The following is a 25,439-nucleotide window of genomic DNA, read 5'->3' on the forward strand; positions in this document are numbered from 1 at the left end:
CATACATCTTAAAGTCTTTCTAACATGGAACACAAATTCTAAAAAAGAAGGGTGGAGGGAGGATTTTCTAGGGCTTTTAAAAAGCAATCAATCCAGAAGCAATTATTAAGCACCTACTCTGTGCCACACACTGTGCTAAGTGCTAGGGTACAAAGACAAAAACAATCCACGCTCCCCAGAAGTATACATTCCAATAGGGGAGAAAACATACAAACAACTATGTGCAACAAAATCCAAATAGTCCTGTATGTGCCAGGATCAGCAGAAGCACCATTATTCAAACTGTTTAATAATCATCTGCTTTATCTGACCCACATTCTAGTTTCCCATTTCCAGAGCACATTATTAATACTCAGAACACAGGACAGATAATAAAACACTTACCTCCTCCAGGTAGAGAGGTGGGGGACTGCTGGTGATAAATGTTATACATATACTGTAAGACCTAATCGTCAGTTTTGCTTAACTGTAATTCTTTAATTTATAAAGTGCTTATTTTATATTTTTATAAATGTGTTTTATATATGTTTAATTAGATTATAACAGTATTATTATTTTATTTTTATAGTGTTATAATTATACGTAATTAAATATATATTTATAAAAATAAATACATTTTTACATTTTATATTCACCTTCTTTAAATGAAACTAGTTTAGCTGTTCAATTCCAGAGCATATTATTGACCAAAATTGGTTCCCTAAAACTGATAATGAAACAACTCTCTGTCTAGCAGAGAAGAGGACTGGTGCCGAATGTTATATATACATTGCTAGATAACAATCATCATGTCAGTTGGTTTTCCTTAACTGTATTTTTCTGGAACAAGGAAGGGTGCCATAAAGTAGAAAGAATGGGGAGGGGAGGGAGGTGTTTGTTCTTTAAGTATAAATAAAGGCCATCAAGTGAGGAATGTGGCACATGAATGAACCTGAAAATCAAAACACCATAAGAAATGCTAATATGCACAACACAAGGATGAATGGGAGACCTATAACATATAAGCAGAAGCAAAATGAAGTAAGCAAAAAACAACATATACAATGATAACATAAAGTATAACAACAGCAAAACTGAATATTATTGTCATTATATCATTATGACTAGAAGTGAAACTGAAGAAGAGATAGGGGAAGGTGCTTCCCTTCACTTTACCCCCCAGATGCCACCAAGCCATGTAAATTCAAGGTGATCTTCGCCCACTCGCTTTTATTCTTTTTAAAAGTTAATTCGACATTATTTATTATCACAACTAATGGCTTCCTAAGTTGATGAGTGGGATGAGCAGAAGAAAGGGAAATTAGCATTTGTATAGTGCCTACTATGTGCCACTCTCACAAATATTTCAATTGATCCTACTAACAGGCCGGGGGAGGTAGACATTATGAATATTCCCATTTTACAATGACAAAACTAAAACAGTTTCAGTGGCTTGCCCAGGATAACACAGCTAATAAGGACCTAGTCAGGTTTTCCCAAATCTGGGTCCAACTCTCCATCCACTTCACCACTAGCTGTATCCTGTCCTATAACAGGCCCTTCTATCTTCCCAACTTATCATGAAGTTATACTAAATCTATAAATCTATAAAATGGGGGGAACTCCGAGTGAGCTCCAAGATCTTTACCAGCTCAAAGTTTTTGAGTTGAATCCTATATTCTACACACACATAAGCCCTTATTCATCTTTTCCCCAACTCCGACTTTGGTACTTTCAGTTCATAAGATACAATTTATCACAAAACTGTATTTATTGAAATCTTTTTACACTCTATTAGCTCCCATCTAGGAGGATGGTTAGGAGTAAGGCTATGCAGGGGATAAAGCTTTAAACTTCGATCCAAGGAGAATAGAGTTCAGTTCCAGGCACAGATACTTAAAAGTATTGTGACCCTAGGCAACACAGGTAAATGTTACATAGGTAACCCCAGGTAAGTCACATAACACGTTTGCTCAGTTTCTTCACTTGTTAATCGGGGGTAATAATAGCACCTCCTAATAATAGCACCTCCTCACAAGAGCTGATATGAGGATCAAATGGGATCATACTTTGTAAAGTGCTTTATAAACCTCAGAGCATTATAGAAATGATGGCTACTATGGTTAGTCCCAGAATTCCTTCCTGCAAAATCCTTTTTTACCCAAATGCCAACTCAAATACTTCTCCAAATCTCAGTGAAGCCTTCAACTCTACTCTTTCCTAAAATCTTGTGGATTTATTATTAACTGTACTGAAACCAAGAAAATTGTTGTCTTGATTCAGAATCAGGGGCCATGCTGTCCAAGAAGCCATTTTGCACCCTTGTCCAGAATTTCTCACCTGGTCTAGCTAAGCTATTTGTAAATAAAACTAAAAAATTAAGAAGCCAGAATCTGGCTTGTGGTTGTAATTTGGTTGTTTCTAGGCTCGTGGATTTCAGACTTTAGAAGTCATTCAGTCCTTTTTAGATGAGGAAACTTAGGTGCAAAATCACAGAGGGAATGTTAGAGGCAGGATTTGAACCCAGGTCCTCTGATTCCAGAGCTAGGGGTTGCTTCTAACAAGAGAGTCTAAAGGTTCCAAGGAAAGAAATCACATAACATATTATAAAGGGGCTTTGAAATTTCATCAACTCTGATCCTGCCCCTCCCCCCCAATCACTTTTTAAAATCTGTCCTTGTCTGGGGATCATTTCTGCTGCAGCATAAACAGGACAATAAATGTTTCTCTGAGCAAGGGGTGTGTATGGGTGGGGTGATGAAATGCAGAACAACTGCTAATCCTGCCTTGTCAACTGAGAAGGGTCTGTAAGTCCCACAGAGCAAAATGTTAGCTGCTGTACGCCCCCACCCCCCCACCTTTGTCCTTGTCACAAATAGTGGGAAAGATGAGGTAATATCTGTAAAAGGCTTATTTTCCCATCACCAAGAAACTACTGGCCAAATTATCAAAAATGATTTAAGCCATTGCAATGAGACTTTCTCTCTCAAATCTGGGCAAAAGGAGAGCTACGACGAAGATGTCCCAACTCCAGATGGAGGGACAGCTGTGTCATGGAATTCTTTCATTTCTCACATGGTTAAAAGTGTTGTACTGGACACCAGGGACCTCTCTATTCCTCATTTCACAGGTAAAGAAACTAAGGCCCATGGTCCAGCGATTTGCCCGATATCACACAAATATTATTAAGGAGCAGGGGAGGGAGACTCTGTCCTGCTTCTCATTAAGTCCAGAGGCATCTGTAGAGCTAACTGTGGCTCTCTTTCCTTAGAAGAAGCTGATCAATGAAGGGAAAGCAAGTAAAGAATGCAAATGCTACGTACAATGGGGTTCAGACTTGGTGGCTTTTGATCTGCTTTCTTAAAAGAGGCACCAGACAATCTATCAGATGCTGACAACTGATTCCCAAGTTCTGTATATGTTCCTCATATGTGTACAACTCAGGGGTTGATTTGATGATTATTCTTCTGTCTTCCAATTAGGACTATTGGCACATCACATGGCCTTTGTTCAAGAGAGGATTAGATTTTAGAAATCCATATCTCATTTTTAAAGATGAGAAAACCTAGGCCCGGGAGTGTGGGGTTGGGGGATGAGGTTAAGGATATATGCCCAAGGACACACAGTAATGATCAGGACAAAGATTTGAAGCCAGGTCCTCTGACTCAAAATCCAGCTAGCAGAGAGTGATTTAAAAACAAACAAACAAAAAACTTATTGGCTCTTTTGCTCATTTTAACACATAAACTAAAAAATCCCCAAAGGGGCCTGTTAAAATGAAAAGTTCCCATTTATATAACACTTTATAGTAACAAGGTAACACTGTGAGTTTACACAAGTACAACAGAAACAAGGAACTTTATGAGAACCAGAGTAGAAAATGTCAAAGAAATGCATGAATGAGAAGAGAAATGGGAAGCGAATGAGGTAGATCTAACCAAGGGGCAAGGCTCATGCTCCACTGGCATCCACACACTAATGGAAAGAATAGGAAATCATCCTTTCCCTTAAGGAGCTTACATTCAATGGAGAGGAAACAAAGTGCAAGCCAAAGTCAATATAAAACATCCATGAAGTCAGTGTGGAAGTGAAACCAGAACCTGGGGCCTGAGACAAGCTGGAGGAGGCAGGGGAAGGAGGAACCCTCCAGCTCCCACCAGCTTTCTCAAGGGCAGGGACAACCATGGCTCTGTGGGCAGATTTCAAGGAGCGGAAGAAGCATCTGTGAACTTAAGTGGGAGAAAAATTACATCCAATGTAATGAACTTCCTTTCTAATTCAACGCATTTTATTACATGCATTTAAAAACATTTAGGAAAGGAGATCCACAGGTTTCCTCAGGTGCTATGACAGGCCCATGGAACCAAAATAAGTTATAAAACTCTACTTTGGCTCAAGCATTAATAACATGTCTTTATGACACCTTTAATATGGCAAAAGGCTTTCTTAACCACAACATGGTAAAATATTCTTATCACAATTTTACAGATAAAGAAATGGAGGTTCCAGAGTTGGGTGATTTGTTCAAGGTCACTCAACCTTGTTAAGTTTTGGGCTCAGGGTCTGAAGACCTTTAGAGAGAGATGGCACAAAGAACAGAAAGCTGGGCCTGGAGTTCGGGAGTCTGTGTGACCCTGGCCAAGTCACTTAGCGGGCTTGCCTCAGTTTCCTTAACTGCACAATGGGAATAAGGGTAAGCCTTCCTTCTCAGGCTTCTTGCTGTGAAGACCTAATGAGGTGACATTTGTAAGGCACTGCTGCACAAACATCACCCGCCAGGCTGGGGGCTCCAAACTCCAGCCCTCTCCCCCCACTCCGCTCTTGGTCGCAGGGGTAATTTCTATTAGCCGGAGAAGCTGGTCTCCAACTTTTTTTTTCTTCCAACCCAGACACGAGGATATTCTGACCCCACCCGAGTACCCCTCAGTAGAAGGCAGGATTAAGGACTGTTTACACAAAGGACAGACATGTTTGCTGGATGCAGCCGGGAGGCCAGGCCCGAGGCTTTCCACTGCCTCCCAGCTGGGCCCAGGAATTCCTCCTTCAGGAAGTCACTTTTAAAGAGCGAGGATGACGTCTCTTATCTGGGGAAGGCCTGGATGGATGCCATTTCTGGCCCGTGGTGGCAATTTTATTGTCGCCATTTGGCTGGAGTTATTGCTGAGTTAGGAGGAGGAGGAATGTGTGCTAAGGCTGACCAGAGCCATGGGCTGGTGGGGCCTGGGAAAGGGGCTGCCTGCCGGCAGCTGCTGTGAAACCTGAGGCTGGGGGAGGCGGGGCCCAGGGTGGCCCCCCGTGACAGGAGGGCAAGGCCTGGGGCCTAATCTCTGAACAAGCCAGAAAGAGCAGGTACAGGCTCCTGGACAATGGTCTGGTGGGCAGGGCAAGCAGAGGCCTCCATTTTAACTGGCTTTTCCACAGCCCTTTGCGGTTTCCAAAGTACTTTCTCTCTCACAATTGTAATAAAAAGAAAAATAATAGCTGGCGCTCATAGGGAATTGAAAGTAAGATGAGAAGTTAGTGCAAGGTGATCCTGGTGGTTTTTTGGATTTGTTTTTGTTTTAGAGATGAGGCAAGGAGGAAACCTCAGACAGACTAAGTGACCCTCCTTCCACCTACAGGGAGTGTTGAACTAATCTGACCCTCCCAACACTGTGAGATGGGGAAACAAAGGCTCAGCATCTGGGGCTGGCCCAAGCCTGAATCTTCCTCACTTCCAGGCCAGTGCTATGTTCAGTTACTCTGCTCTGTTGGGTGGAAGGCACACCCTATATACAGGGCCAGAACTATCCATGAGTGTGCTTAAATCTTCCCAAACAATAAAGAAAAAGTATAGTTTTCACCCCTCTAACCTTGTCAGGTCCTTCAGAGGATAAAAAATCCATTTCAAAAATCCAATTAGACAAATGTTGTCCAAAAAATGGAAAAAGAAAATAGCAGATTAAGCTCTGTAACTTTTTTTAAATGACAAGTAAAAGAGAAACCAGAAGATTAACATAAGCCAATACCTGTTGAGTGCTTTTATAACAATAAATAGAAAACAGTGCTTGAAGATAAGATAGGCTCCTAAACCCAAACTCTAAAACACTTACTAGTCATGAGAACAGAGACAAGTCACTCCTCTGAGCTTCATCTTCTGTAAACAGGCACACTACCTACTTTCCAAGGATTCAAGCAGTCAGGCAGTGAGCACATATGAAGTGCCTGCTGTGTACCAGGTGTGGGGGAAACGATACAAAAATGAAGCATTCACTGCTTACATTCTTTTTGGGGAATTATATGAGAAGATACTTAAGAAGTTTAGCCAGACTTGCTGTTGTGCTATTAATGGTTTGTTTGGAGTTTGGAGAAGCAATCTGGGCTAAGTGCTTTGCCCAAGGTCTTACAGTTAATAAGTGTCTAAAGCTGCATTTGAACTCAGGTCCTCCTGACTCCAAGGCCACTGGTCCATCCACAGCATCACCTAGCTGGCCCTGTGGTTATTACTGCTGTTGTTGAAAAGGCAAATGGATTTAAGACTAGTTTATCAAGTAATGAATATTTACAGAACATACCTACCATATTCCCCAAATCATGTTAGTCACTATGGAAATACAAAAGTATAAAACTGGCTCACTTTTCTCAGGAGTTTACCATCTAATTTGGGACTAACATGTGGAATGATAGATACACCCTTTCCATGGAATATAAACATATTCTAAATTATAAGACATGTGTCAAAAAATTAGGGGGCTGGACACATCAATGCAGGCCCAGTATGTTAGAAAAACCCTAAGAGAACAAAAGAAGAAATAATGCATTAATGTTAAACTAAAGATAGCAACAAATTTCAATTTTAAAAAATGTTGTGAATGCCAATGATGGCAGCAGCTCAATGTTTCCCTGGTTGCTATTTCTTCTTAAGGACAAAAAAAAAAAAAATCTTTTTAGAAGAAAACAAATTTCATACTATAAAGAAAAAAAAAACAGCTAAAGAAGTTATTATAAAGCTAAAAAGGATATCAGCAGCCATCTACTGGGGTCAACATCCCCATTTTTCACATCCAGAGTGATCAATAAGGCATTGATATATATTGATATATCAATAAGTCGTTCTCAGAGGCTACTTCATGATCACCAAAGGCCCCCTTACTCTAGAAACCTAGAAGTTCCCCACACTAATGAAATCATAGGTTCAGAGCAACACCACCAACAAAAGCAATCTCAAAGAAGAGGACGGCAAATTAGACATGATATATCAAGTTAGGGCTCTTATGGAATTGTGCCACCTTTAGAAATTTACTTCTTCCTACAAGTTCAGCCAAAGTGGTGATGGCAGATTCATTAAAAGATCTGGAACGTTTGTTCAGTAATGAATGGATTTAATCATAGCAACAGTCGTATAAACAGAGCTACTTCTCCTTGGGAACACTGAACAAGTCTGGCAGCTAATCCTGAAGAATTTCACATCTCTTTTCTCAAAAACACTACCTCAAAAGAGGCAGGGCATCATGGGAAATGGGAGCCTGGAATAGTTAATCACACCAACCCATGAAGTGGTGCATACAGTCCTTATATTAACAGAAATGATCTTTCAGTACTCTATCAGTGTGATTTGTCTTCCCCCGTCTCTCCCTCCCTCCGAAATTCTGTCTCTGTGTCTCTGTCTCTGTCTGTCTCTGTCTCTCTCTCTCTCTCTCTCCCCTTATCTAAGGATGCTCTCCTGGGATAGCGACCTTTCTGCTACACTGCCACTTCAGGATTAGTGCTATACAAATGCAGTGGACAGAACAAGAGATTTGGGGTTAGAAGACCTGGGTTTTAAGCCTGGATTTGTTGATTTCTCCTTGTGCAATTTCAGGCAAATTATTTACTTTCTATGGTTTCCTCATATGTCAAATGAATGAGTTCAATGAGATGATGATCCCTAAGCTCCTTTTCAGTTCTAAATCTGATTCCCAAACTCCAATATTGACACAAGTAGTACATTAACCACTTACTCCACACCCCATCTCTTCAAGCTACTTGGTCCCCAGCTACATTCTCCCATTTCTGTAGAAACTGCTACTGAATCTCAGGCAGGAGTTCCAAGGAGAGCAACAGAGGTTTCCACCCAGTGAGAAGAAGCTTTTCTAACCTCTCTCAAAAGATCTACTCTTATCTAAAGCTCTCCTTCAAGGCCTGGCTAAAAAGCTACAACAAACAGTGACTAAACACATGCTATGTATGAAGCCCAATACTCAGTCCTGGAGAAACAGTAACTTTCAGTTTTCTTCCATGAAGAATTTCCTAATACCTCCAATAAGAAATGAATGTTCTCTTGATATTTTAAGGCATTTCAGCCTTCTCCTTCAACTTCCCTGTCTTAATATTAACAATGATATTCATGACACATACAACTCCAATTTAAAAGTATTTATTATGTGTTTACTGTGTGCCAGGGGTTGAGGATACGAAATTCTCTGTCTTCAAAGAGATATTTGACACATGTATAATCTTTATCAAATTACTTATTGTTGGGGGATGCTAGTAAGGGGAGAATCTAGAACTCAAAGTTTTTAAAAACAAATATTTAAAATTGTTTTTACATATAACTGGAGGAAAAAATAAAATGCTAAATCAAAGAGATTATATTCCACTAAAAGATATAATTTTTATCAGATAAATCAACAGAAAACATATACAAAGTAATTTCAGGATGGAAGGGTTGCAGAATCAAATGAGCTGAATCTTATAGGAAACTAGGGAAAAAGACAGTAAAAACATCAGTGATGTATAGTGAATCTTGGGAATGGAATCTTAAAAGATCTCAACAGGGTAGAACATTTAGATGAATTTAATGAGACAAACAAAATAGGGATAAGTGCAGGATTACACACTGGTGCTTCAAAAAATCAATTTCACAAATACAAGATGGAGAAGGAAGACTAAAGAAACATATGCAAAAAGATCTGTGAATCTTAGTGGATCTCATCACTTGACTGCAATTGCTTTCTCTCAGATTACCAAGGCCCTCTAGTACTTTTCAGAGTTGCTGTGAAGATTAAATTAAGACTACTTATATGAAGTATTATGTAAATCTTAAAGCACTACATAAATGCAATCTATTATTATTAGGGCAGCTAGGAGGTAAAGTAGATAGATTTAAGGGACTGGTATCAGAAAGCTCTGAGTTGAAATCCAGACTCAGACACTTACTAGCTATGTGACATTAGGCAAGTTACTGCACTCTATTTGGCTCAGTTTCCTCTTCTGTAAAATGAGACAGGGAAGAAAATGGTAAATCACCCCAGTATCTTTGCCGCAAAAACGACAAATGAAAAACAAATGAGCAAATTATTACAAGGCCTTTTTAAATCCTTGTCCTCCCTGAACTCCACTAACCTGGTGAATAGTCTTTCTTTGTCTGGTCTAGATGGTATTCTGTTCACCTTGTTCACCTCCTGTCTACCTAGCCACTTCTTCCTCAGTCACCTTTGCCCTATAAAATCCATCTCTTGCCCCATAATGTGTCTTCCAAAGACTCATGGGTTCAGTTCTATAGAAATAGCAATAGTATTTGTCTTTATCATTATTCCCACACCACTATCTTCCTGCTGAATGTCCTAGAGACATATCTTACTCATCACGTCCAAAACAGACCTCATTATTCCCTCTAATTTAGCTCCTCTAAACTTCCCTAATTTTGTTAACAATGATAACAATTTCAATAATAGTTAGCATTTGTAGAGTGTCAGGCACTGTGCTAAGTGTTTTACAAATATTATCTCATTTGATTGCTTATAACAAGTCTAGAAGATAGGTTTTCTTATTATCCCCATTTTACAAGTGAGGAGACCGAAACAGACATTATGTGACTTATGACTGGTGTGTTACACAGATAGGATTTTAACTCGGGTCTCCCTAACTCAAGGTCTAGCACTCTAATATCACACAACTACCTTTTAAGAGTCCTTCCTTCCTTCAAGATTCAGTTCAGGTATTAGCTCATATGACAGCCCTTCTCTGAGATGTTCTCCCACCCACTCAACATACACTTTCCCTTGATGTTCATACTTTCTCCTCTTAGAGTATCTGTGTGTTCACTTACTCTTGTTCATGGTGAAGTCTGTCACAAGAACATAATCTCTTAGGGAGGGCCAGGTTCACGTTATCTCTGTATTCTGTGCCCCTAGCTCAGAGATCCTCATGGACAGAAGGCAGTCAATAAAAATCAGTTAAAATGAACTTAATTTCAATGTCAATGAGACAGCAATGAGACAAGGCAGCAAAAATGTTCACTTAGTCTTGGGGCTTAAAAGGGACACAGGATCCAGATCAAGGCAAGTGATCACTCCACTGTATTCTACTCTATAATCAGACCACAACTGGTGAATAATTTAATCTTTGAGAAAGCACATTTTAACAAGAACACCAAAAAACTGACACATGTCCAGAAGAGAGATGTTATGATTTTTCAGGATATTTACACAGAAAAGGAGCTTGAGATATCTCTTCTGGAGAGAAGACTTGGGGAGTGGGGGGATAATAATAGCTGTCTTTGGGTATTCAAAGGTGTGTCATGTGTTAAGAAGGTTAGCCTTGTTCTACTTGTATTAGGAACTTGCCTGCTAAGTAGTAAAATAATTACAACAGTCACCAAATAAGCTTCTAGCTATTTGGGAAGGACGTGGGGAAGAGAGGTGGTGCAATATAATAATTAGTCCCTCCCCAACTCTCCACCAGCCAAAATAGTGGGTCCCAACAAGCCCTTTTAACTGCAATGAGGTCACTTTCTATTGACAATAGGGTAGGACCCCCTTGATGCTTGATGCTTAACTGACTTTCCTTCTGGAAAAGGGAAGATCCTGATGATCCTCAGATATAGCAATCTTTGAAATGAAGAGGGTATTATACTATCTTTAGTCCTCAGGAGAAAAAAAACTGAAGATTCTAACTATAGATCAGGGCAAGGAGGAGCATGATTATGAGGATGTGATGGGATCAGATTAGAAACAGGTATTCTTAAGGAAATTTGTTCTCTTCCTGGTAGGCACAGGAACAGAAAGTTGAGACATTCTGTGTTTTTTTCAGTCTCTGTCACTTTTTCCATCTCTCTCATTTGTCAGAGAGGCAGGGTTCTTCATTTTATCCTACCATTTTTCCCTCCTTCTTATGGCAGACAAAGGAGTGGAAGGAGGACCTTCTTGGCTGGCCTTTTCCCTTCTCCTAAAACATGGAACAGTAGGAAGCAATAAGTTTGTTTATCTTCTTTGTGAGAACAGAAGGTAGAAATACTACTCTCTTCTCTGGCAATTATCTCTCTGCTAGGAAAGTTTTGCATTGTCTATACAGCCTCACTTAAAACTAGAATACAATTCAATCCAGGAGAGGTGAATTTTATCGCTGTCTTTTCATGAATATATATCTCTTATCTTTGAAATTATTGTTATGGCTTATGTTAGCAACTTATACAAGTGTTTTATATGGTCCTTTCAATCACATACTCAACAAACATTAAATGCCCATTTCCTATATTTTTCAGGGGTGTTCAAAATATAATGCTTGTTCATGAGGTTCAAAATATTGACCTATAAGAGATTAGGGGGGAGGACAAGGATCTTTAACATTTGACCCCAGTGAATATAACTAAGAGAACAGTGGAAGGCCAGAAAGAATCACAGGCTTTGAATGTTACAAACCAAATTCATAATTTACTTAAGATCAGCAAGCTAGAGACTCACAGTCTCATGTACAATTATCTCTGTTCTATTATGGTGACAGAAGTGCTCACTTTAGTGAAGTTCACAAATGGAATAAACTTTGATACAAAAACCAAAGGAATGAATAAAATTGGGAGAAAAAAGTGGAAACCAATGATTTCCAAAGACTGGTAGTGACACAAGCCTCCCTGTTTGCCGAGGTGGCAGACCAAGTGCTGAACGAGTCAGATCTGAAACATGGGCCACATATCCATTTGTCTTCCTTGGCTACTTTTTTGTTACAAGCTAAGGTTCCATTTTGGGGGGTGAGGTGGGATGGGGGGAGGAGAGAAGATATTGGGAAATTGTGAAGATCAAGTGAATTAACTCACACATGTAAAGCATTTTGTAAACATTAAAATATATAAATGGTTCTTGTAATTATCAGAAAATAATAGTGGTGCTAGGGAAAAGAATACCAGGTTTTTTTTAAAGAGAGGAACATGAAAACTCTTAACACTTGCTAAATATTGTAACGCACAAGATCAGACCAATCAATGAGTCTGATATGTTGATATCTCCAGGAATAGCCAAAATCAACTGGCAGCATCAATATTCCAGGTTAGGGTCATGGAAAAGATCCGGAAGTGGGGTTTCTCCTGCAGCAGGCCCCATTACATGGCACCCTGGTTTAGGGTTATTTGGAAATCATTTGTAAATACTTCATAGGTGTGGTTGGGAAATTACCTTAACCACACATTTCAAGCGTACTCAGCTGGCATATCAGATTCAGGGCTCTAGTTCAACTCTTTCCCATTGTGAAGGGAGGGAGGGCACCCAGTCAGTTGTGGCAGCCAAACCCTTAGCGGGTTTTTCTTTCCCCATTCCCACTCTGCCCATTTCAGTTTCACAGTTACTTCCACCAAATGATTTCCAGATGATTTCTGGTTACCAAGAGATAGAGAACATTTGTGCCATTTATAAATACTGCAATGGTCACACAGACATCCATGAGGGAATAGCAAAATAAAGCATAAATTTCCAGGAAAACAAAAAGTACTTTTTTGGGGTAATCTCAGGAAATACATATAGGAAGTATTTTTCAAAAAATAGATACCTCAATCTGAAAAAAAAAATGTTTTCTATTGTCTTGGTGGTGGTGGAAAGAACACCTAACTCCAGTCCAGACACTTAACTGAATTTTTTGCCATTTAATATATCTTCATGACCTCGGGAGAATCTAGTAACCACTCTGGCCATCACATTTCTCTTCTAGAAAACAAGGAAAGGGGTTGGACCCCAAAATTCCATTCCTGCTTAAAACCTACTATCTTATGATAATAATACACTCTTTGTGACCCCATTTTGAGGGGGGTTTTTTTGGCCAAGATATAGTGGTTTTTTATTTCCCTCTCCAATTCACTTTATAGATGAGGAAACTGAGACAAACAGGGTTAAGTGACTTGTCCAAGGTTACACAGTTAGCATCTGAAGCTGGAACTGAACTCAGGGCTTTCTGACTCTAAGACTGGACTTCTATCCATTAGCTACCTAGCTTTCTTTGCCAGCAATCATCTATACAAGCAAAACCAAGTCAGGAAAAAAATCTCAAAATAATATATTCTGAGAGTATTTTTAAAAAATGCTTCCAAGTAATATTATTGTTCGGTAAGAAATGACCAGCAGGATGATTTCAGAAAGACCTCGAGAGACTTACATGAACTGATGCTGAGTGAAATGAGCAGGACCAGGAGATCATTATATACTTCAACAACAATACTATATGATGATCAATTCTGATCGACCTGGCCATCTTCAGCAATGAGATGAACCAAATCAGGTCCAATAGAGCAGTAATAAACGGAACCAGCTACACCCAGCAAAAGAATTCTGGGATGTGACTATGAACCATTATATAAAACTCCCAATCCCTCTATTTTTGTCCGCCTTCATTTTTGATTTCCTTCACATGCTAATAGTACACTATTTCAAAGTCCGATTCTTTTTGTACAGCAAAATAACTGTTAGGACATGTATGTTTATGTTGTATTTAATTTATACTTTAACATACTTAACATGTATTGGTCAACCTGCCATCAGGGGGAGAGGATGGGGGGGAAGGAGGGGAAAAATTGGAACAAAAGCATCGGCAACTGTCAATGCTGAAAAATTACCCATGCATATAACGTGTAAATAAAAAGCTATAGAAAAAAATTTAAGAGAAAAAAATGCTTCCAAGTATTTTTTAGAATAAATATCGACTCACTCTTTCTTTTAAAATCAGTATTTGAAAAAAAACAAAAAGATCAGTTAATTCTGACAGTCTCCTAACTGTAAAGAAGGACAAAATAAAGGGAAAACATGAACCACCTGCATTGGATTACTGGGCAAATTCAATTTGGTTCCAATTAAAAAAAGGTCCACTTGGCAAAACTAATTAGGCTGAGGTAATTTGAGATTTTGAAGAAATCCAAGATGTACAATTCTATAAAGCCAAGATTAACCAGGTCTGACTCCCCAGCTACTGCCTCACTCCCTAACACCCTCAGAGAATAATCTGCAATCAAATATATCATGGAAGGTGGTTCTTACACAGTACCCATGTTCAAGGCCAGGAGAGTTTCTCCATCTCACACCTTGGTGCTGTAACACACCCCACAGCTTATCCTAGTTATACAATGTTCGATCACGTCCTCAGTTATGTTTTTATCACTTAATTGCCTCTGTAAAAAGAGGATAATCCTACTTTGTGGACACAAAGAGTGGATGGTTTAGGGTCTAAAACCTGCATGTGAAATGTGAGAAATAGATTTAAGCTTTTTTTTTTAAACTATTCTATTTTTAACTGTGAGAGAATAAAGTTTTTACTGGTAACAGATATAAATGAGAGAGAAATGAGGGGAGGAATGGAGAGGAGAGGGGAAGAAAAGGAAGAGAAGAAGAGTGAGAGAGACAGAGATAGAGAAAGAGAGAAGGGGAGGGAATGGGGAAAGAGGGACAGAGAAGAGAGAGAACCCTCAGCAGCATTAATATAAATTTTAACTCCATTAAGTTATAGCCTATATTATAGGATTCGATAATAGGGTCTCAGAACAGGGCACCTATGAACACTGCAGTCAAGGTCCTATTTTAGCAAACAGGGGTTTAAGTTTGGTAGGAAGCTCTCAATTCAGTTGGAATGAAAGATTCCCCCCATAGGGTAAGGGCTAGCAGGGACACACTCTAACATGAAGGTAGGTCCCTCAGGGTTCTGACATTGAGGTTTCTCAACAGCAAAATGTCACTTTCCTACCTCCTCCACATATTGCACAACACAAATTACCTTAGATTTTTTTAAAGTTAAAATTGAGTTTAATTAGGACTTCTTAAAAACTTTACTTGTAGGAGGCAAAATACAAATCAGCAATTTTCCCTGGGGTTTAATATTGTTTTATTCCAACTTTTGGTTGTTTTTTTGGCCTCAGTTTCCTCATGAACTATAGAAAGAAATGGCAAACTACTCCAGTATCTCTGCCAAAAAAAAAAACCTAAATGAGGTCACAAAGGGTTAGACCCAACTGAGTAACAATAACCTATAGCTTCCCCTTCACAACATACACACTCTCTTTCACTGTCCCATCCCCTTCCCAAAATTAATCACCTGTCTGTCTCACATGTTTCACTGACTGTCAGTCACTTCTTGACAGGATCTAATCCTGGCCCACTTCCCTCCTCAGCCTCGGTGCCCCTCTTCCTTCCATGTTCCTGCACCCTGTCTGCCCACTCCCCATACATGCTCCCTAGCCAACTTTAACAGTCAGAGGTGTGGGAAGTTGATATCAGGCCCACAGGCAAATTGAAGAGAACCTGTGCAGAACCAAGATGCTCAGAGCACTGTATCAGCCAATACAATATCCTTCTATGACAAAAAGGCACCCTGGGCAGGGAACACTCCATTTTCCTTCCAATGGTGCCTCCAATGGCTGCCATCCAGAGCGAGGGACCAAGTCTGTGGCATGGGAGATTGTGAAACGCACCCCTTCTAGAAGCTGCATGGAGCTGTAGAGTAACCCCTTTGGAAACAATGGTAATTACCAGCTCCCTAAACATCTCTGGATAACGCTGTAATTAACTTGGGGCATCACTATATCCGTGGTTAAAATAATTACGGCAAAAAAGGTCCACATAAGTAGCATTTTTCAAGTCCGGGCTTTCAAAAATAACTCGGGCAGTGACACGGCTTAAAATCCATGGTCTGTTGGTTTCATCTTTTGGAAGAGCATGAATTTTTCCCTCTTACTGGGCTTGAAACTTGGCTATTTACTTGTCTCCTGATCTGTTTGTATTAGTCAGTCTCTGTCCTGAAAGCTTCCCACAAAAAGAAAAAAGAAATCTTTGAGGGATACTTACAATTCTTCCAGAAAAGGAAAGTTCTTAAAGGCATCTTCTGGTAACTGAGTGATATTATTCATACTGATGTCTCTGAGAAGGAAAAAATAAAATATAGTTTAGGTGACGATTAACTATTTAACATTACATTTACAGCATTATATTGATTTCATAAGTGTGTGCTAAGGTGACATGAAAACACTGAGGCAGCTTTGGTGTGATAATAAACTGGAACTGGAGTCAGAGGGCTTGAGTTGACATCCTGTTTTAGAAATCATTGAATTCAATTCAGTGAGCACCTTATTAGGCACCCACAATATGCTGGACCCAGAGCTAGATGGTAGGAATTCTAAGAGAAAAACAGTTCCTGCCTTCAATGAGTTTATGCTAGATTTAACTAACTGTATGACCGCTTAGCAAGTACAGAATGGTAGGAAGATCATTCATATATTCCAACCCTGATCATCCGTGAGGATTGGAATGGAGAGCCCCTCTGTGGCTCTGGGTGACCACAGAGAAACCATTTTTTCCATCTGAAGTTTTCTCATCAGTAAAATGTCATAACACTTGAACACTTTTAAAATAAATTTTGCAAGCATCTGGGTGAAATCTAGTACATAAAGCATTTTCAAAAGCAATCATAATGATAACTACTATTAACATTTGCATAGTGGTTCAAAAATTATAATGTGCTTAATATATGTATTAGCTCAAAAGAGCTAATACATATATAACAATTACTATTGCTCAGTGTCTGTGGTCAATCAAATAAAGTAAGCAAGTATTTATAAGCTCCCATATAGATCAGGGACTGTGACAAGAAATGAGAAAATAAAGATTGGGGGAAAATCTCCCAATGACTTGTCTGTGGTTACATGAATACTTAATGTCAAAAATAAAACTCAAACCCAGGGCAACCCAACTCTATATACATTATGCCAATCGTAGCTGAATGGGGACTGTTAGAATATTTCAGAAGCAAATTATCTAAAAATACAAATCAAGGTGAACTTTTCCTAGTTTAAAAAAAAAAAAAGTTTACTTCGAACAGGATTTCCTCTGCCTAGATTTTGGTGAGTCTGGAGGCTATTGAAGGTAAGCATCTCCTTGGTGGATGACCGGATGGTTCAGTGAGTTTAGTCTCAGGAAGAATGGAATTCAAATCTGGCCTTAGACGCTAGCTGTGGGCCCCTTTTAACCTCTGTTTGCCTTAATCCACTGGAGAAGGAAATAGCAAACCACTCCACTATCTTTGCCAAAAACACCCCACAGACAGCACTGGCATCCACAAGGTCACCCAGAGTCACACAACTGAACACCAACAATCAGTCCTATGTAATCCTGATGAGACTACCCACAACTAACTCTTAGGTCGGTCTCCCCACACACCCATCTGTTTGAACATCTGTTAAAAATCTATGGATTCAAAAGGACTTCATAAAATCTCAGCCTGCAGGTAAGGGAAGCTTCTGGAGCAACTGACCAAAAAAAAAAAATCCAAAACATGTCCTCCCAGCTCTAACACAGTCGTATTTTCTACAAAACCTCTTAGTCCTCCAGGTAAAAGTTTAAAGTAGATTTTGTCCTCGCCTTAACAGATGCAGGCAGGTAACAAGTGCACACATGACTGGCATGCAGGCCAGTTCAAGTTCTCTGTAGCGAAGGCGGAAAGGGACAAACCCACTCACATGCAACTCCAGAGTCCCAGTTTCAAAGAGCCACTCAATAGTTTATTAACCCTTTCCTCACTGCCACACTTTCAGAATGTCACCTCTGTTACTCCCTCTTGACACAGGCCTTCATCTCCTCCTCCTTAGACTACTGTATCAGGCTGCTGGGTGGTCCATCTGCCACAAGGGTTCCCCTACCCCCTCCCACTCCAGTTCATCCTCCATTCTAGTCACTCAAAGGGATTGTCCAGCCATGTTATACCCTCTCCACCCCAGCCCCCCAAATAAAATCCAGTGGTTCCCTGTCATTAGCAGGACCAAATACAAAGTCCTCTATTTAACATTCAAAACTAAACTCTTCCTTATTTTTCTCTGTCTTTCCACCCTTCTTACACATTACACTGCTGCGATCCAATGCCTCTGGCCTCCTGGCTGGTACCCCCAGAAGACCTCCACCTCTAAGCTCTGAGCCTTCCTCTTGGCTTCTCTGGCTTCCTTCAAGTCACAGCCAGAATCCCAGTTTCTCCAGGAAGCCTTTCCCAATGCCTCCAGTGCCTTCTTCTGTTAATTATTTCCTATTTATCTTGTACAGAGGCTACTTGTATATACTTGTTTGCATGTGGTCTCTCCCATTAAATTTTGAGCTCCTTGGGGGCAGGGAGATTTTTTTTTTTTTTTTTTTTGCCTTTCTTTGTGTCTCTAGTGATCAGCACAGTACCTGGCACATAGTAGGTACCTAATAAATATTATTGACTGAATCAGAATTAAATTTGTTTTCATGTCTTTCCACCTTTCCCTACTCCCAAAGCTGAACAAGATTTGTAAGGGAAGAAAAATACCTCTTTGGCTCATAAAGGGGCTTTAAGAGGTCATCTTCTTTCTGCCTTTTTCCGGACAGTACAGAAAGTGGACACTCAGATACAATGATGAGTTCTAAGATTAAATTATTCTGTCAAGCAGGTCTACTGTCAGAGTCACAAGTCATTTTTTCCTCACCAAAACAGAGTGCTTTAACCTTGAGGGAGGGGATTACATCTTCAATAACAAAGTCTGGGACTTCTAAAATACCACTGGAGTCAGGAAAGCATCACGGGGCTTCTCCAGGAGTCCTTTCATTTGAACTTTTCCCTAACCACCCTATATCTCTTGTAGCAGCAGCCACATGAAAGTGGGGTGGGGGGATTCGAGCTTGATCAAGGTATTTATATCAGAACCACCAGGTTAAGTCAAAGTCAAGAAGTCCCTCCAACTTATAATCAGTCGGCCTTGAGGACAAAGGCAGCATTTGCCACTGAAAAAGAGAGAATTGGAAGTAGCTTCTGTAAATGGGACGCCCAAGCACCTATAAATTCCTTAAGAAGTATGTCACTTCTCTTGGAAGCAGATCCTATGATAAAAAGATTCCTAAAAGCATTGGAAAAATTCAACCATTTGAGCAAGCTTAAGGCTACAGGTCATCGAATCAACTTCTCATTTCACAAATGAGAAAACAGAGGCAGGGAAAATATAAGTGACTTTCCCAAAAATTAATCCCAAGTCCCTCATGGCTAAAAGCAGTCCTCTTTTCTTTCACTGCCTGGCCTCTTAAAACACGTACAAATTATTATCCTCCAGGGCTTATTCAAGAATCATCTTTTTAATCATTGGCTCCCAACATTATATTTGGCAACTATGTCAACACCTAAAAATGAGTTTTTCATTTATAAACATGCTTCAATCAGTTCAAATAGACAGCAGATGATGCACTGGAACACGTCAGGGGACTCCAAGCATGCCTCCATTTCACAAAAGTGATCATCCACTAAAAAGTGACCCAAATAGTGAGTCGAGAAATAAGATTCCCTACCAGTTACAAGAATAACAATCATATTATCTCATCTGTTGTTCACAACCACCCTGGTAGGTAGGTGCTATTACCATCACCACTAACAACTTTTACAGAAACTGCAGCACAGAGAAATTAAGTGACTTCTCCAGAGTCAGGAAACTAATAAGTATCTAGGGAGAAATCTAAACTCAGGTGGTTCCTGGCTCCAAATCTGGCATTTTCTTTTATGTATTGTCTTCTCTATGTAGTTGGTAGATAGTGCCATAGAAAGAATATCCAGGCCTAGAGCTGGAAAGAGTTCAAATTGATCTTCAAGACACTAGCTTTGTGACCCTGGACAAGTCCCTTAAACCTCAATTTGGCCCAATTTTCTCATATGTAAAATGGAAATAATAATAGCATATCTACTTCTCAGAGTCGTTTGTTGTAAAGAGCTTAGCACAGTGCCTAGCATATAATAAGCACTATATAAGTATTTCATCATTATTACTATTATTCTCCCATTTAAATGTAAACTCCTTGACAGCAGAGACTATCATATTTGTTTTTATTTTTATCCTTAATGTTTAGCATGGTACCTGAATAATAGAATTAGCTTAATAAATGCCCTGGGTTTTTTTTTTTCCCTCTTTTATAAAAAGTCTACTACCCTGGACCAAGGTTTTAGTTCCAATAAAATATTTGTTTGTTTTACTGTTTACTGTACCTCATAATTTTGCATATCACAAAGCCATATTTAAAGGAAGAATTTCTTTTGATAAAAACCAAAGTTTGTAAAGGAAAGAAAATACTATTAACAAGATTTAAATAGTTATACTAGACTTTTTGTCACTTTTGGTCTTGCTCCACAGACTAGGAAATTCTGTTTTGTGTATTCAGTGACTGACCCTTTAAATTGGGTCTCTTTCCCAAGGTACATATTTCCCTTGCTTTAAACTATTCTCTTTAATGGGACAATCTCATGTGAGAGATCTTGTTTATGTTATTTCACAAAATGTGTAGTATCACACTTGTCAGACTGGCTAAGATGACAGGAAAAAATAATTACAAATGTTGGAGCAGATGTAGGAAAACTGGGACACTGATACATTGTTGGTGGAACTGTGAACAGATCCAGCCATTCTGGAGAGCAGTTTGAAACTATGCCCAAAGGGCTATAAAACTGTGCATAACCTTTAATCCAGCAATGTTACTACTGAGATTATATCCCAAAGAGATCTTAAAAAGGAGGGAAAGGGATCCACATGTGCAGAAATGTTTGTGGCAGCCCTTTTTGTAGTGGCCAGAAATTGTAAACTGAGTGGATGCCCATCAATTAGAGAATGGCTACATAAGTTATGGTCTGTGAATGTTATGGAATATTATTGTTTTGTAAGAAACGATCAGCAGGATGGTTTCAGAGAGGCCTAGAGACACTTACATGAACTGATGCTAAGTGAAATGAGCAGAACCAGATCATTTTACAAGACAATTATCAACATTATATAATGACCAATTCTGATGGACATGGCTCTCTTCAACATTGAGATGATTCAAACCAGTTTCACTTGTTCAGTGATGAAAAGAGCCATCTATACTATACCCAGAGAGAGAACCATGGGAACAGAGTGTGGACCACAACATAACATTCTCACTCTTTGCATTTTGTTTTCTTTTTCAGTTTTTCTTTTTCTTCTTTCTTGATCTGATTTTTCTTGTGCAGCAAGATAATTGTATAAATATGTATACATATATTGGATTTAACATGTATTTCAACATATTTAACATGTATTGGACTACCTGACAGTTAGGGGAGAGGATGGGCAGAAGGAGGGGAAATTTTGAAACAAAAGGTTTTGCAAGGGTCAATGTTGGAAAAATTACCGATGCATATGCTTTGTAAATAAAAAGCTTTAATTTAAAAAAAGTGTAGTGTAAGACCATTAGTTACTATTGACATGTTTAGTCATATTCTATCTGTAAATTCTTCTTATTTTGAGTACCAGATTTCATTGAAAGCTTAGAAATCATAATTCATTATTTATATTATTTTCAAAAACACTGCCCTCCTCAAAGAGAATTTCTCCTAAGCAAGATATATCTATTTTAGACAATAATCTCATGAAATTACTGGAAAAGTTACTCATTAATTACTTAAACAGAAAGGGCCAAATAGTCAACAGATGGAATGGATATCACTCCAATTTCTCAGCACTCCAAATGAATAAGTATGATAATAAAAATAACAACAATTATTTCTTTCGTCTGTGACTTTATTAGTGCACTGAGTTATTGGTAAGGAAACTCCTATCACCGCAGGCATCTTACAATTTCAGACGGCTACTGGGGACACTGAGACCAAGCTGCACGTGGTTACATGGCCAATATGTGCCACTGGTGTCATCCTAGTTTCAAAATCACCATGTTACTTCTCTTTTTTTTTTTTTTTTATTTAATAGCCTTTTATTTACAGGATATATACATGGGTAACTTTACAGCATTAACAATTGCCAAACCTCTTGTTCCAATTTTTCACCTCTTACCCCCCCCACCCCCTCCCCTAAATGGCAGGATGACCAGTAGATGTTAAATATATTAAAATATAACTTAGATACACAATAAGTATACATGACCAAAATATTATTTTGCTGTACAAAAAGAATCAAACTCTGAATTATTGTACAATTAGCTTGTGAAGGAAGTCAAAAATGCAGGTGTGCATAAATATAGGGATTGGGAATTCAATGTAATGGTTTTTAGTCATCTCCCAGAGTTCTTTTTCTGGGTATAGCTAGTTCAGTTCATTACTGCTCCATTAGAAATGATTTGGTTGATCTCGTTGCTGAGGATGGCCTGATCCATCAGAACTGGTCATCATCTAGTATTGTTGTTGAAGTATATAATGATCTCCTGGTCCTGCTCATTTCACTCAGCATCAGTTCATGTAAGTCTCTCCAGGCCTTTCTGAAATCATCCTGTTGGTCATTTCTTACAGAACAGTAATATTCCATAATTTTCATATACCACAATTTATTCAGCCATTCTCCAACTGATGGACATCCATTCAGTTTCCAGTTTCTAGCCACTACAAAAAGGGCTGCCACAAACATTCGTGCACATACAGGTCCCTTTCCCTTCTTTATAATCTCTTTGAGATATAATCCCAGTAGTAACACTGCTGGATCAAAGGGTATGCACAGTTTGATAACTCCTTGAGCATAGTTCCAAACTACTCTCCAAAATGGTTGGATTCGTTCACAACTCCACCAACAATGCATCAATGTCCCAGTTTTCCCGCATCCCCTCCAACAATCATCATTATTTTTTCCTGTCATCTTAGCCAATCTGACAGGTGTGTAGTGGTATCTTAGAGTTGTCTTAATTTGCATTTCTCTGATTAATAATGACTTGGAGCATCTTTTCATATGACTAGATCACCATGTTACTTCTCAATCCTTATCATCACCATTCACATGAACTCAAGCAACATATCAACATTTGTCAGCAAGAAACTAACAATGAATAACTGCCATAGAGATATGTTTACATTAATAACTGGGCTTATTAGAGTGATATAAGACCAAATCATTCACCGATATCAGAAATAACAGAAGAGTCATCTTTAATGGATGCAATTAGGTGGCACAGTAGATAGCGCACTGAGCCTCAAATCAGGAAGACTCATCTTCATGAGTTCAAATTTGGCCTCAGACACTTACTAGCTATGCAAGTCACTTCATCCTGTTTGCCTCAGTTTCCTCAACTGTAAAAAGAGGAAGAGAAGGATCTAGCAAACCAGTCTAGTATCACTGCCAAGAAAACCCCAAATGGAGTCACACAGAGTTGGGTACAACTGGAAAAACCACTGAACGACATCTTTAATGAATCTAGAATTAATGAGGGAAACAAATTTTACAAGGAAATAATACAAACTATGTAACATAACTTCATTACAGGTTTTCAAAAATTTAGCTTCTACTATTTAGCCTAGAAAGATAGAAGAGTCCAGAGGCGATCATGACAGAATGGAAAGAATGCTGAATTTGAAGTTGGGAAGACCTGGTAGCAAATTCTATCTTCAGACATTAGATGTCTGGTCTGTGGTGGTCATAGGCAAGTCATTTAACCACTCAGTCTCAGTGCTTCATCTGTAAAATAGAGTGGTTGACTCAATAGCCATGGAGGTCCCTTTTCTTTAAACATATGACCCTGTGAAATGACTATAGAGTTTTACTCAAGAAGCTTGCTATCCTCCAGAAACTAACAGATGATAAATTTCCAAATCACAAATATAAATATCAAAATATCCCTGAGAATTAAGAAATAAACTCTACTGTATCCAGAGCATCATCATAGTTAAAGCCATTGCTCATAATGGTGCAGACATAACACTGGCCCATAAAAATATAAGAACCATATTTTTAATAGATGCTGCCACAATAAAGACTCATAACTTTCCAATTATATGGAATGAAAAGTTCTCAAAACACAGAGAACCTAGCAGAATAAATAAAAACCATATGGGAAGAACATATCATTCACATCATCCTATATGCAATTGGAGTTATTCCAAGAATGCTTTCAGCTGGCATCCCAATTCTTTTATTCAAATACAATGCATGATCATTTTATCCAACTATGCAATACCTCACTAAACACAAAAGGAACAATAAGTAGATGATACTTTGTCCCATGAATCCCATTAGTTATAAAATGAGAAGAATGAGAATGACATCAGTAACAGTAAGAGACTTTGGATATTTAATATGTTAAGAGAGGGAAAGAAGAGAATCTTGGAGACAGTTTAAGATCATCTAGAGAGAGTAAAAATTTAACTATGAGACTCCATGAAGTACAGAAAGAACTAGGGGAACTTCTTTCTATAAAGTCTGAATGAATTAAATAATTATCACCTTTGAGAAAGATAGGAGAAACATTTTTGAATGTAACTCTTACTCTTTGAAGAAGAAATAATCCAAAGAATTCTTGAGGGCACCAATTTCTATTACCAGAGAATTGAACAGGGGATGATGGTTCTCTAGTGTCTATGGAGAGGTCAATAGCTACAGTTCATGTTTGGTAGTAATTAACTAAAGTGTGACTGACTAAAGCTGAAAAGACCTGTGTGAACTGATCTAAAGAGAAGGGAGCAGAAGCAGGAAAACAATTTATGCAAAAAAAAAAAAAAGAAAAAAAGCAACAATGTAAAGAAAAAAAAATAACTTTGAAAGCCTTAAGAACTCTAATCAATACAATGACCAACCACATGTTGGGGTGTCCTATGATGAAGCAATTACTACTTCCTGAGAGAAGATACAAAATAAAACATAAATTACCACATCTTAAAGTTAGTTATTTTGTTTGAGTATAAATATTTGCTACAAAGGGTTTTTGTTGTTTTTTCCTATTTTGGAAGACTGAATAGGGAAAAGAGGGAATGAAGTAGTCTAACTAAAAAAAAAAAAAAGGGAAAAAAAGTCATTGAAGCATTTTATTAAAAAGTGTGTAGAAGAGAAAAGGAAGGTCAGAAAGAATCACAATTAAGCAAAGACATTCTGAAAATTACCTAATGAATTTAGTATGTATATATTTTTAAAAAGAAAAATAATCTGCACACAAGAGATTCAGGCCTTTTCTATTCTACTATATATTAAAATGATTCTTTTATTTGGTGTTTATAATTCAGAATTTGAAAATACAAATAAAAAAATTTCTTATGTCATATATATATATATGGGACTGAAATGTCTTACAGCTGATACATTGTTAAAATACTTAACTTTATATTGTTTGTTACACTGTTAATAAATTATATCATCAGTGCTATTTGAGAGATGAGTGAAAGTTTATGGAAAAAGAGGTTTTCCTATTTTTAAATTAAGGTGGGAACTCAGCTAATTAAATTATTGTGCATTTCTACTAATTTATGAGAAAGTACCAGACCATATCCTTTGA

At 38.4% G+C, this 25,439-nt stretch overlaps 1 protein-coding gene across 1 annotated transcript in view; it reads right to left on the reverse strand.

Annotated features, from left to right (window-relative positions):
- The window catches only part of LGR4 (leucine rich repeat containing G protein-coupled receptor 4), a 122,829-nt gene that overhangs the window by 41,305 nt on the left and 56,085 nt on the right, over nt 1-25,439 (reverse strand). The window contains exon 2 of the mRNA XM_012552533.3: nt 16,029-16,100. Within this exon, the coding sequence (XP_012407987.3) occupies nt 16,029-16,100 (72 nt within the window). The remainder of the gene's footprint in view (nt 1-16,028; nt 16,101-25,439) is intronic.

This window comes from Sarcophilus harrisii, chromosome 6, assembly GCF_902635505.1.
Source record: "Sarcophilus harrisii chromosome 6, mSarHar1.11, whole genome shotgun sequence".
Classification (NCBI taxonomy): domain Eukaryota; kingdom Metazoa; phylum Chordata; class Mammalia; order Dasyuromorphia; family Dasyuridae; genus Sarcophilus; species Sarcophilus harrisii.